The sequence below is a fragment of the Tachypleus tridentatus genome, chromosome 2, assembly GCF_004210375.1.
Source record: "Tachypleus tridentatus isolate NWPU-2018 chromosome 2, ASM421037v1, whole genome shotgun sequence".
NCBI lineage: Eukaryota > Metazoa > Arthropoda > Merostomata > Xiphosura > Limulidae > Tachypleus > Tachypleus tridentatus.
Window position 1 is genome coordinate 64,879,400 of NC_134826.1, and position 14,214 is coordinate 64,893,613.

Here is a 14,214-nt window from a genome sequence, read left to right on the forward strand (position 1 = left end):
AATCTTGGGATCCTTCTCAGGCTTGGAGAAAGATAGGACATTAGCCTGGTGCCAGGCATCAGGAAAAACATTATCCTGCCAGATCCGGTTAAATACAACCAGAAGAATAGCAAGAGAAGCAGGAGATAGACAAAGCAACATTTCATAGTGTACATCATCAGGTCCGACCGATGTACTGCCAGACCAATGAAGGGTCAGTTTAGGTTCCACCAGTGTAAAGGGATGATTATAGTTATAAAGATAATCAGCTTGAGAGGAAAGAGGTGATCGTTCTGCCTGAGTTTTGGTGGCTAAGAAGATGGAAGAAGAAGCAGAAGTGCTAAATACCCAGCAAAAGCTTTCACCTAGAGTATCAGTGATGGGAGAAGAAGATGTACCCGAGGAAATGCTTGTACTTGGAACCAAAGGAAGTGGATCTTGGGATTTGCTGGAATGTATGTTAGAGACACAGATGGGTGATGAAGTTGATTCACCAACTTTTTTAACTACAGAGGTCAAGACTTTTCATTTGGTTTGAGAACAATTCTTTTGGAGGCACAGAGAGATCCGTCTGCACTCCCACTGTAGTAGTGGAACGAAGTGCAGCAGTATACGTCCGAGATGAACTGGTGGACAGCAACGCCAGAGTTTTGTGAGCACTGTACCCAAACACCAGCATCAGACACAATGTCCACAACACCTGTTGAGAACATCCAACACTGGTACTTGGTTGACCTCAGCCCAAGTGGACCAGCCGATTGACCCAAGGGGGGCCACACATGGCCTCTCGTCTACAGTAATTCAAGGCCAATGTGGTGTGTTCGGGTTGGACCCTTCAACCATTAGGATCCTCTCCTCCCCTTCCTGGGTCACCATGCATGGCAAACATGTGGGTGGATGTTTAGATCCCAGAGAAGGTAAACTGAAAGAACAGAACCTTCCCTGGGAAGTCCTCTCACCACATATAGGAATCCACACCGAGGGGAGGATTTGTTGCTGTTTGAGTTTGTCCAAATTAGAAATTTATTTGAAATCACTTTTCTGCAACATTTTGACACAAGTTTTAAAAGCAACATAACATAAAACATTAACTAATGTTTTGTGTGTAATGTGTTATTCATACCTTCAGTGAAAATATTTTCAATTCCAGAATTCATTAATATAATTATTATAATAACAAGTGTTGTGAATCTATAATATTTGTACACTAAACACAGTGAATTAAACTGATAAATTATAAAAACAGATATGCAATAGTGTTAATTCTACATTTTAAATTTAGCTACAACAATCTCTCACAATAGAACATTTCTGTGATTCCATCACAAACTTCCAAATAAAGAAACACGGTGACAAAGACTGAAGCATCACATCATTGAACATTTAGAGTAAGAATGGTTTGTTGAAAATTTTCAATTGCACAGTACGTATCACACACACACACACACACACAAAAGACTGTGCAGTCGTTAGGCTAACTAGAATGTGTATCTAAACTGAATAAATACCAATAATTCAGGTGATTTAAAAAGTTTCTGTACATTATTGCACATGTGTTCAATACATGTTTTTAAATGTTTAACTTAGACTACACTGAATTTGAATATAAAATGCATCTGTGATACCTTTTCTCTCAACAATCCTTTAGGACCCAGAACATTGTCGAATATGTGTTTCCCAACGTGAGAATCAACGGCGCTGAGGGGATCATCGAGTAAGTACACATCAGCATCATTATACACTGCTCGTGCCAATGATATTCTCTGTTTTTGACCACCACTAACATTGATACCCTAGATGTAGAATAAAAAATAAATCTATGGAAAAAGCTACTTTAAACAAGCATAGATTTGGATTGTTTAAATTACAGATGTCACTACATAAAGCATGGTGTTAAAGTAATAAATAAAGATAGCTTCTTAGTTAATTTTAATAGAGGTATTTACTATAGATACGTACGCTTTCAACAGCTATTCTTGTTGAATAACCGAGTCATTCTTACACTTATAATCTATCATAAACTGGATTAGCAATGAAATTTTATATTACACTGAGTAAAATACACAAGTGATACCCAAAGAAACTTTTCCACAAAACCCACATTACCAACAATAATTAGAAGTAGCAACAACATTCTATGTTAAATAAAATAATCCTGATAAACAATGAAACCATGTATATTTGTTAGATTAACAAACTCCAAAAATATCATATTTAAGCAAGAAAAGATTATTAATCACAATCTCACTAATGACATAGGGTTAAAAATCAATTGTCTGGTTATTTTTTTCACACCTTAAATATGTTTCACTTAACCCTCAAATTAATGATTTGCTTTCATATCATTTACAACCAGTGAGAGTCTGAAAACTGCAACATGTCCCTCATTGGGGCAGTGACAAATCTATGTATTTACAACGCTAAAGTCAGGAGTTCGATTTCCCTCAGTGAACCCAGCAAATAGTTCAATGTGGCTTTGCTATAATAGAAACACAGATACACACACATATACTGCATCATATTAAGTTATTTTAGGTTTTTGACAATTACAATAATTGGTGTAATTAACTGGATGAAATAATTAATTTTTTAAATAAATTACAAAGAGGAATTAAACAGCAATTAGTGGAAATGACAGCAATATTGATGATATATTTGTCTGAATTTTTTCATTAAGACCATGGGCCCTGGGACTGAACCCCCCTCTTTCCCCTACCTAAATATGCTACTGACTACATCTTTTCTTTTTGATGAAGTTAACCACCATACCTTTTCTCCAACTTCAGTCTGATCTCCACCAGGAAGAACTTCCAGGTCTGGTTTTAGAGCAGTTGCATCTAGGACTTTGTTATATTTACTTTCAGTATATGTTTTACCAAACAGAACATTATTTCTTATAGTTTCATTCTGAATCCAAGCTTGTTGAGGAACATAAGCTATGGAGCCCTGGAAAACACAGTCATCAGTAAAATGAAGAAACTCATTTCAGACTTCTAAAAAATAAATGAAAACTACTTGTTAAAAGTTGTGCAGGTAAAAAACTAAAAGAATGACTGATGTAATATACACATTTTGTACACTGTGAATGTTATATAAAATACATTAACAGGACAGCCAGAAGAAAGCAGATCAAAATCATAGTTGATTGAATTTCCAACATACAGTAAATCAGTAAATTATTTTATACAATTAATGTTACATTTTAGAAGTGCCTGATGAACCAATCTAATAAGAATAATAATCCACAAAAGCAAAGTCCATTGTCAAGTAAAGTCAAAATCAGAGAAAATACCAGAAACCTGCAAGACCTGTATACCCACTGCAACAAAACACGATATTTAATATAAAATGTGTTTAGACATGAGCTACATATCGTGTGTATACATGTATATATTAATTTTAGCTAAAAAAATTTTCATTGTTTTCTAGAATTACTCACCTTGATGTTTATATATCCTGCCAGTTTTTCCATGTCACCAAGGAAGGCTGACAGTATTGATGACTTTCCAGCACCAACTTGGCCCACTAGTGCTACTAGTGATCCGGGCTTAATCCCAAAGGAGATATCCTTTAATGTCGGAGCTTCATCTCTGGACCATGCAAACACTGCATTTTCCATAACCAGCACGTCTTCTGAGGTTCATACAAATTAAATAATATTTAGTAAACTAAGCTTTGCTGAAATATCAATTACTGTATCCTTCCATACTCATGTTTCATTCCCACCAATGTTGGCACATTATATAAATTTTCTTATTAACACAGCTTCTTTATATGAAATATTTGTATTTAACAAAACCAGAGGCTTTTGTACTTGTTTATGAATTTCTCTTACAATACATTTCATGCTTAAATATCAAAAGTTGTACTTAACAAATTAATGAACATGACAAAAGTAAAAACTCACTTTCATTGTCATTGTTAGACACAGCATCAGGATCAAGTTCATCACTCGCCAGAAATTTGTTGATACGATTCAAGGAAACCACAAACTGAAAAATAGGTTGTGGTAGAAAACAATGTCATTATATAAGCTGTAGAGAAGTAAGAAAGTATTGACAAATAATTTTACCAAATAATCCAAAAATGCCATGATATATGATTTAACAACATGCTTAATGGTAAATTTTGTATTATTTTCAAAGCTAGTTTCTAAGATAAATACTTGCACAAAAACTGACAAAAAAATTAATTGATTTTCACAAGAAAAGTCTGCATCTTTATAGACATATTCAAAGTAAAAATGAACAGGAATATAACTATACATAGCGGACAGGTAAACAGACGTATTACATCATAAAAACTTACTTCTATGGCAGTCATGTTCTTTTTTAATTGTTTGTTTTGTTTTTTAATTTTGCACAAAGCTACAGAAGGGCTATCTGCTCTAACCATCCATAATTTAGCAGTGTAAGACTAGAGGGAAAGCAGCTAGTGATCACCACCCACCATCAACTCTTGGGCTACTCTTTTACCAATGAATAGTGGGATTGACCATCACATCATAAGGACCCCATGGCTGAAAGAATGAGCATGTTTGGTGCGACAGGTATTCCAACCCACAACCCTCAGATTGGAAGTCGAGTACCTTAACCACCTGGCCATGCTGGGCCCTTTTTTTAAATTAAAACAAGAAACAAGTCAACAAAAATATACTTCTAACTAATTCCACAATATACATCATCATCACAAATTTTTCAGTTCATTCATGACATAATAAAATACATCTTGTGCAGATTTGTTCTGAAATAAATATAAAAAAAAAACATTATCAACAGCTACAGAGATTTGCTTACCATAGCAGCAAAAGTCACCAACATGGGCAAAAATGCCATTGGAGCACGTAGAATGTTAAAGAGAGAAAGAGAAACAAAAGCAGTACTGGCATCCAAAACATTTCTTGGGTCTAAGAGGACGAACATAGAAAAACTGGCTAGTGCCACCTGCAAGTTAAATATCTGTATTATGTAGTGTTACAAGTATACATGTAATAATTTGTTACATCTGAACTCACTACTTCCTGTTAGTGCTAAATTTCTCTGGCTATTAATTGTTTCCTCTATCAAAAATATATTTATACTTTGTATACATTTTTGACATTATTCTGTCATTCCCTTTCTTTTCTCTTGCTAGCAGTAGAACTTAAAAACTGGCATTCCAGTATTTACGAAAAGCTACTTCTATATAAATTTTCAGACTCTTAAAATTAAATGCACATTTATAAACAGCAACTTTAAATGTAAAACCATACAATTGATTTATAAACGAAAAAAACTAATCCATTCAAAAATAGGTTTTGATTCTTTTCTGTAAAACAGAGGCTAGCTTTGAGTTTTTGGAGTTGTTATTAAAAGATTATTAATAACTTTTTCAAACTTCAAATTCATAACCATATTGGTTATAAATATAGAGCATGTAACATGCAGAACAATTTCAGTTACTAAAAATATTTTAGAATAATAGTTGTGAATAGGCAATCCCATTCTGTGAAAAAAGTTTTTTACACTGTAGAGTTAATCAACATTCTTCACATTTGCTTTGACCAGTATCTTTCATTTTCTGACAAAATTCGTTTTCCAAGAGTCAATGTTAACTAGTTACAGTATTTCTTGATGAATTTATAACTTAAATGTTCATTATTTACAGTTCCATACTGCACATTCTCTGTCTTTTTTTCAAAATACTACAAGTCTTAACCATATACATTGTTAAATGTTCCTTTCTCTCTCTTCATAGTAAAAGAACTGGAGTAAAAAAAAAAAGGGTTTTCCTAAGATTATTTATATCTTATCAAAATGACAAAAAGCAAATAAACTGTTAAACATTATACTAAATGCATTATGGAAGAACCTGTAAACATTGGGATCACAAGACTTGGATAGTTGGAATGATAAAAAATATTAATAATTGTGGATAGAAATTTCAATCAGTTGATTATTTCCATGTGTTGTGACACTGACTGATTAAGTTTAACAATCTCAAATTAACTGAAAATAATGACAATATTTCAATTATTGGGTAGTTGGAATAATGAAAAACAGTAGTAACTGGAAACTAACTTTGGTTAGTTAGTTATTTTTGCAACAATAATTGTTTTAATTGTGCTTTTGGATAAATCACTTATTTGACTAGTGGATAATATGTATTGTTGTTTTAAAATTGCAGTTCTTAAAAAGTACTTACCAAAAATGGAGCACACGTGAAAGCAAAAGTAATAGCTGCTGCTAAGTACGCCTGAAGAGTTAATATATGTATTTCCTCTCCTCGGATTTTTGTAACTTGATCTTGGAATGATTCTTCCCAGGCATAAAGCTTTAAAACTTTTATTCCACTAAGTATTTCATTCATAAGTTTAATCCTCTTGTCCTTTTCTTTCATCATGCGAATCTGAAAGGAATTATGGAACAAAATTTACTAAGCATCATCAACTAAATGACACAAACAAGAAAAATTTGCACCCATTCTGTCACCTATATATAAATGTTAATAAGTACTTTAATGGTCTTAAAAGTTCTTAAAAGTAATATTAGTGAGTCAAACTGTTGTTACAAGCTATATTTTTGACATAGTTGCTAGTTGAAGGGTGCATCACATTGAGATTATATTTGTTCTAAAACATTTGGGAATATTAATGAATGAGAGGCTTTGTGAACTATCTAGAACAAGGATTAGACTATAAATAAGAACGAACTATTGAAATGGCTTAGTAAGCTTACAGTGAAACAGAGAAACATCAAGAAGGTAGAGTTCTTTTCTAGCCAACAGAGTTGATCAGGCAGTATGTTTACATTTTTGGATTTGTGTTAGTAGGTAATTTTTCATGCTGAGTTACTTTGCATCAAGTAAGTCAATTTTTACATTAGTGTGGTGCATATATGAACTGTTATGTGGACTGAATGTTGAATTATTTTTACCAGATAATTTAAAAGAATCTTTCAATAAAAGAACAATGTCATAAGGCAGTCTTACTATTGATATTCAATAAAACAAAGTGAGATTTAAACTGAAAGTTATACTAAAAAATCCATAAAAAACTTAACTCTCTCAACACAAGCTCAGCCAATTTGACTCACCAAATGACCACTTTGTGTTCTTTTAAAGTTGCAATATATTTAATACTTCTAACTTTCAATATAAATCTTCAAAACATTTGGCAGTCTTCCATATCCAAAAAATCATTTTTTTTAGTGAAGCATTCTTAATAAAATGAAAGAGATTTACCTATGAATACATTGAGTATTTGTTTTGAATACTCCATGTGCAAAGTATTCATGTTGAAATTAAAAACACTTTTATTTATCTCAAAAATCTCCAAATTTTTCTGTGTAATCCCCAAAACATCCTAAATAAATTTCAAATATGTTTCTTCAGTAAAACTTTATATTTTAACTGTTCTTTTCTCTACCCGATCTCAAAACAGTATTTATTAATTTGACTGACCTCATAATCCCAGAAACAAAAAAGTGAAATTACACTTTTCGTCTTTCTAGAATTATTTGAAATTGTAACATGAAACTATGTTCCTTTATCTCAAGTAGCTTGAAGCTCATAAAAATACACTTCAATTTATAATTGAGTTTTATGATTTTATTTTCATTTTGATCGCCCTTTGATCGCTCAAGGCATGTACAGATCACATTAAAACATCAAATTACATTATCTATGAGCTACTCCAAACTGCTAGCATGCAAGACTTGTGAAACATTTTAATAATAATAATTATTTTACCTAATATAACCTTAACTGATCTAAAAAAATCACTATTTTTACATTTTAGTTACTTTCATAATATTAAATAAAGAATAAACATGAAAAATAAGAAATAAATCTTGTTCTTTCTTGCCATCAGTTGAGGACATTTAACCTTACTTTTCTATACTAATGGTAGTAATGTACCAAAGAAGATAAGACTAAAAACATGCAAAATGTAGAAAACTCCCCTAACACTCTAAATTTTCCTGGCTTTCTAACTATGTGACAAAAACCATTACAAGTCCATCCAAGCTAGTCACCGTGATTCCCATGAGAACTTAAGTTGTATTACATGTGAAACTGATACTCTATTCAGACAAATACAAAATACAGTACATCAAGTGATAGATGAAAACCTCGACTTTCTATTGGTTATAGGTAATACGTACTTAAACATAAGAGAGCACTATTAACAAATCCTGAAAGAGGATGTGACAGGTGGGTGTGGCAAGAGAGGTCTGAATTTCATTTCAATAGTTCTTTAACCAAACAAAATTGAAGGTTATAACAATTATGATACACCTGAGTAATCATGATTTTACATGAGTAATTTGAATTCAATTTCACACTTTTTTCTTCAAGGGGTGTGTCATACAAGAGGAAATTCATGATTAAAAAAAATCCTTGTAGAATAAGAAACTTAACACTTGTATACTATTAAAAATATGGATTATTAGCTAAGATTTTATGCTATTCTAATTGGTATAACATAAACAAAAGTCATGATGTGCAGTAAAGGATACCTGGGGTGAGAAAGTTAAGTAACATAGCTTCACCGCTAAACACCCAGTAATTCTCTGTTTGACTGCCCGTGACATGGAAATTCAATATTTTAGTAAATGATGTGCTGTTACATTTCAAATACAAAATAGTAAATATTCTTAATCACAGAGATTTACAAACATGGTTTACTTACTGTTGTGTCTAAACTGCATAATGAATCTCCAGAAGTCTTTCTACATGATTAGAATACTGACATACATGAAAACTAACTTAAGAACATGTAATATCAAGACTCAGCAATCTTTTGCCTTGGTACTAATCTACTTTCAATTCATATTTGTGATTTTTTTCAATACTTTGCTGGTTAATTTTAGCAACTAAAATGTTTTGTTCAAGAAAAAAATATAATCTTCTAGTCACTTGTGTAAACAAGGTTAAAAAAAAATTCCTGAGGAAGAGTTATGGAAGATTGCAGTGTTCAGGAAACCATATATAGTTTATTGGTTCTACATATGTTTATCAACTGAGAACATACACTTTCGCATATTTATAGTGCTATCATTTTCAGGATTTTGGTTTCCCATACTCCCAGTTTGCTCACCCCAATTATTTTGGTGAAATAATAACATTTTTCTCATGTTACTGCATTTTTTCTGAATACAAAAACTTATGTTGCTTCTACATTAAGTTGAAAACTCATTGTTTGACTCCTAGCAACTGTACACTTATTTCAAAATACAACTCTACTGTATATATATATCCTGAAGCTAATATTACCAGGTTAAAATTTTAACCCACAAGTCTTTAGTGTTGTCAGAAATAATAGTAATAAAACATTTTTATGAAAATGCAATTTGTATTAGTACCTGTAGGTTTCTCAGTTTTGCTGTAATAAATCCATTTACAGGAAACAAGAGGATCATAAAAGCCAATCCTCCGAGGGTAGATATGCCAAGCTGTTGCCACAGCATCCAAAGACAGACACCAATCTGAAGTGGGGCTGACCATAGTAAGTTAACAATCTGGATGAACTCCATTAACCTTTGCGTGTCTACGGCCATTAGGTTAACAATCTCTCCCACAGTGAAATTTTTTCTAGCTGAATTTGATAATTGCAAGGACTGTAGGGAAAAATTAAAAGTGTACACGAATGATAAATTTTAATATAGAATGAACAGCAAAATTCACAGTTGTGGCAAAATTAAGACAAAGAAGAAAAATCTGAAAAAGCTCTCACTCACTTTTGGTTTTGAATATAATTACAATACATAGACTACTGAGTAATTAAATGCTTTCATATAATATACATTTTCCTTCAACAGATCTAAACTTGCATGTTTATTTAAAGATCAATACAATAATAATAAAGATTGATTATCATTGAATATATAACTTTATTATTCACAATCTCTGTAAAACATTTTTTAATAAACATCAACATTACAAATAAATGACAGATTAATAATCTATAACAAGGACTTATGGCTGGTATTAACACTTTTATTGATAAGGATAGAACAACGTTTCAACATTCCTTGGTCATCTTCAGGTTAAGAAAGTTTGAATGTGACTGTTGTTGGACATGTCTTAGGGACGAGAGTATAAATGGGTATGGGATTACAGGGGGCGTACCCATTTATACTTTTGTCCCTAAGACAAGAAAAGCAATGGTCACATTCAAACTTTCTTAACCTGAAGATGACCTAGGAAGGTCAAAACGTTGTTCTCTCCTTATAAATAAAAGTGTTAATACCCATACCAGCCATTCTGAAATACATAATCATTGCTTTATTAGTTTAAAAATTCTATTTAATTAATTATTTTTCCCCATTAAATTTTGAAATACAACAAAAGAAAACTTAATTTTGCAGACAACAAACCAGAGCCATTTTAATTTGTAGCATGCACCACATCTATATTATAACAACCAAACTAACATTAAAACTGAAGCTCTGAAACATAGGAAAACTGTAATTAATATACCCTTTGTCTCTTACCCTTCATCCTCCAAAACCTAACTTATGTTAAAAAAAAAAATCTGTAATAATGTGTTGTTTTCAAAAAAACAAAACTGTGTTATTAACTCTCAGACATGAGCCACACAAAGTACACATATGAGAAGAAAAGAAGACATTTTCCTACACAAGTTTCATGCACTTTTCATCAAGAAAAATTATATCATGTACAAACCATTAACCCTTCTTTTTATTTTAGAGATCTGTGTTGTATGTTGCTCCCTTGGAAAACACTTACTTTACGATATAATGCTGAGACTACACAGGAGCGAATCCTCATTGCAATACAGAATACACGATATTCATACTGGCTATTAAATAATGATTCAATCATGGATGCAAAAAACATCAGTGCAGCATATAAAAACCCTCTCCAGTATGGTTCATCTCCACTTACAAATGCAATCACCAAACTACAATAAAAAGAAAAATACTCCAATAAAACACACTCAATAACTTACAAGTATAACATGTGTATCTTAATGTATCCAACGTTAGCACAGGCATGTACCTTAATTTACTGATTCTTATTAATACTGAATTACATGTACCAGTTTTGTATCTCATGATGGCTGGTAGGAGTATTAAAACTTTTATTAAATTAATGTAGAGAGCAATGTTTCGACCTTCTTAGGTCATCTTCAGGTTAACAAATAAGGGAACAATTTTTTTTTGTCAACCTGAAGATGACCTAAGAAGGTTGAAACATTGTTCTCTACTTTATTTTAATAAAAGTTTTAATACCCATACCAAATAAGCGAACATTATTTTTTATGAACCTGAAGATGACCTAAGAAGGTCAAATGCTGTTCTCTACTTTATTTTAATAAAAGTTTTAATTCCCATACCAGCCATTTTGAGATATATTTTTACTTTAAGTGGGTTTCTTGTCATCACAAATGTACCAATTTTATAGCAACATACACTAAAAAACACAATTTGAAGGCCACACCAGATTTAATTATTAAGTATTTATGTATTAAATACCAATATTCTTTTTGCCTTCATCATATACAAATATCCAACAAGAAACAAATTTATATATTTTTCAAGTAAAATTTCTTAGTTAGCCAGAAATAAAGCAAATAAACGTATCCAATCTCTCTTAGGCATACAAATTCCTACTTTTTTTTCCTCCCCCACTGTTGATAATTTTGTGAAGTATGATTGCTTTTGCTTTTAATTTTAATTGCTAAAAGTATATGAACACAATTATTAAAAACTAAGAAATATGAGAATTTTTAAAGCTATAATTGTTCTACACAGAAAATTTGTTTCCAGCAGGTACTTCCGTCCCCTCACAACATCAGCTATTCCTGTTTATTGCCCTCTAATGCAAACATTTTCATTATGCACGCCACAGACCTATTGCTCTACCGACTTATTGGAATCAAACTCTGATGTCTCTCTTATGTAAATCATATTGCATCACTTCACCAACAATAGGAGCATAGTGCACTCGTAACTCCTTCATGCACTTCCACTGTACTATCACTTCAAAGTTTGGCAGATGATGGAAGCCCAAGAATGAGTGGGGGGGAAGGGTGGGAGATGAGAGAAGACAGAAGTACCTATCAGAAATACATTTTTATTGTAGGAAAATTATAACTTCCAATATAGTACTTCCCTCTACTCACAAGAGAAGCTAGAATTCCACATTGATTAAGAGGAGTCTGGTGCGAGAGAAGAACTAAAGTACCCTCCAAAAGCATCTGAAGAATACCTTCATATATGAGAGAGTCAGATCTGATGAGGGGAACCTCACCACTTCTGATCTAAGTATACTCTTTGCCCAAAAATGTGTAAAGATAGAGGGTGGAAAATGAGAGGATTATATCCAAATGGGAGAGAATGCAGTAAGAAGGTGTTCCTAACCATTGTAAGATAAAGTAACTGAATCCCACTAGAAGTGGGTAAATGAAGATGTGTCTAGATTGACTGGCACGATGAACCATACACATTGAGTAAACTATATCCAAACCCTTCTTGTGTGAGAGTAGGATGAGGATCATACCATCTTCACCTAAAACCCAAAAACCAAGGAACTGAAAATCATCTTAATTCTTAGGTACAACACACAACTGGAACAATCTGTAACCACCAACATAGAGGAAATTGAATGCATTAGATTCACAACCTGAAACCTGTGTGAGGACATGTGTTTGTTGGTTCACTCTAAATCCAAAACAAGGCCACAGGGTATCAATATCCACATGACAATAGGATGAGGGCTCCCAATGAAAGGGGAGAACTGCATTTTCAATGGCTCAACTCCAGTGTTTGTGTAAATATCAGAAGGGCACATCCCTCAGCAAGGTAATGATTCAACTCCTCTGGATGCCACATCACAAACTTGACTGAATGGTTATAGACAGATGCAAAATAAGACAGTATTACAACCTAAAAGCTGCAAACAACAGACAAACCATACATGAAAATCCAGATTTGAAGGTAACAAACGAGCAAATGTGGAGGTAAGGATTGAGAGTATGTTCCAAGAAAATTCATCAGGATTTCTTTTATGAGCACCAGAAATAAGATGGATAATGGAAAGGTTCCACAAAATAGTTGGGATGGTAAGACAGAGGTGGGAACATTAGGAATAGATAAGAGTAAAGGGGAATTTGGTATCTGCCCCCCAAATGGGTAAAAACTGAACCCAACAGACAGTCAACCCTGTGATATATAAGGACATACTAATCTGAAACCTTCAAGGACCAAGCATACTAACACCACTGCCCAACTGAAAACTGAAAGGTAAAATGTTTAGCAGAAATTCAAATACTAGGACATAAGACATACAAGTAAGAGACAAAACACACAAACACAACTGAGAAATAAAGTGAAAAAAAAAGAATATAAAAGGCTGAAGAGAATTCTCAGGAAGGGTATGATAAGACACAACAAATTCTGGAGATGAAAACAAGTGATCAAAGTACACATCGGTCTTTCCAGGTACTACACATTCAGGAAGATGTGGGGCAATGTCTGAAGATAAAAATGAACTCACATAACATTCAATTTCCACATGAATAAATGTACACAAATCACCTGACAAGTTGCTGTGCTAAAGTGCCTTTTCATTATGAGACATCTGAAGTAATGACAATTACTTTGAAATTCATATTGTAGCAGTTGGAAAAAGCACTTAAAGGAAAAATAAATGCAACCAAAACAAGGATAAGTGCATTGGACTGGTGTCAAATGTCCTGAGTATATTAAATTTAAACCACTTCAATAACTGATTGAATTGAAAGCACTAATAAAGTAAAAAGAAATATGTCCAAATACAAACACTGTCAAATGATAAGTGATAGTTCAATAGAGGCATATGTGAGTGTAGTAACGGAGGATGATTTACATGAGACACACATCAGAATCATTTTGTTCAAATAAGCGGGGATAGAAGGCTTATGGCATGCATGATAAAAAGTTCACATATAGAGGGTAGCATCAAATGGGAACAGTTAATCTTGTGAGTGGAAGGATGTACTGTATCAGAATAACTTCATAAATTTAAACAACATAAAAGTCATAAACAGAGTTTTACTAACATTGCATTATGCCTGCTGAAAATGTATTTCATAAAAGTTTTAAATCTTACTAAGTAATTTAGAGGTATTAAATAATAATTAATATTCACAGGTTCATAAAGCAAGAAAAAAATCTTAACCATTCTAGGTAAATTGATCTAAATACAAAATTTTTTGTTAAACATTTAAAATAATTAAACTTTATTAATTTT

At 32.5% G+C, this 14,214-nt stretch overlaps 1 protein-coding gene across 1 annotated transcript in view; it reads right to left on the minus strand.

Annotated features, from left to right (window-relative positions):
- The window catches only part of LOC143244018 (multidrug resistance-associated protein 1-like), a 51,555-nt gene that overhangs the window by 20,338 nt on the left and 17,003 nt on the right, over positions 1–14,214 (minus strand). Inside the window, exons 9-16 of the mRNA XM_076487960.1 lie at positions 10,708–10,882; positions 9,321–9,575; positions 6,163–6,366; positions 4,776–4,922; positions 3,887–3,971; positions 3,419–3,612; positions 2,749–2,925; positions 1,605–1,772 (exon numbers count right to left, since the gene is read on the minus strand). Coding sequence (XP_076344075.1) covers positions 1,605–1,772; positions 2,749–2,925; positions 3,419–3,612; positions 3,887–3,971; positions 4,776–4,922; positions 6,163–6,366; positions 9,321–9,575; positions 10,708–10,882 — 1,405 coding nt within the window. The remainder of the gene's footprint in view (positions 1–1,604; positions 1,773–2,748; positions 2,926–3,418; positions 3,613–3,886; positions 3,972–4,775; positions 4,923–6,162; positions 6,367–9,320; positions 9,576–10,707; positions 10,883–14,214) is intronic.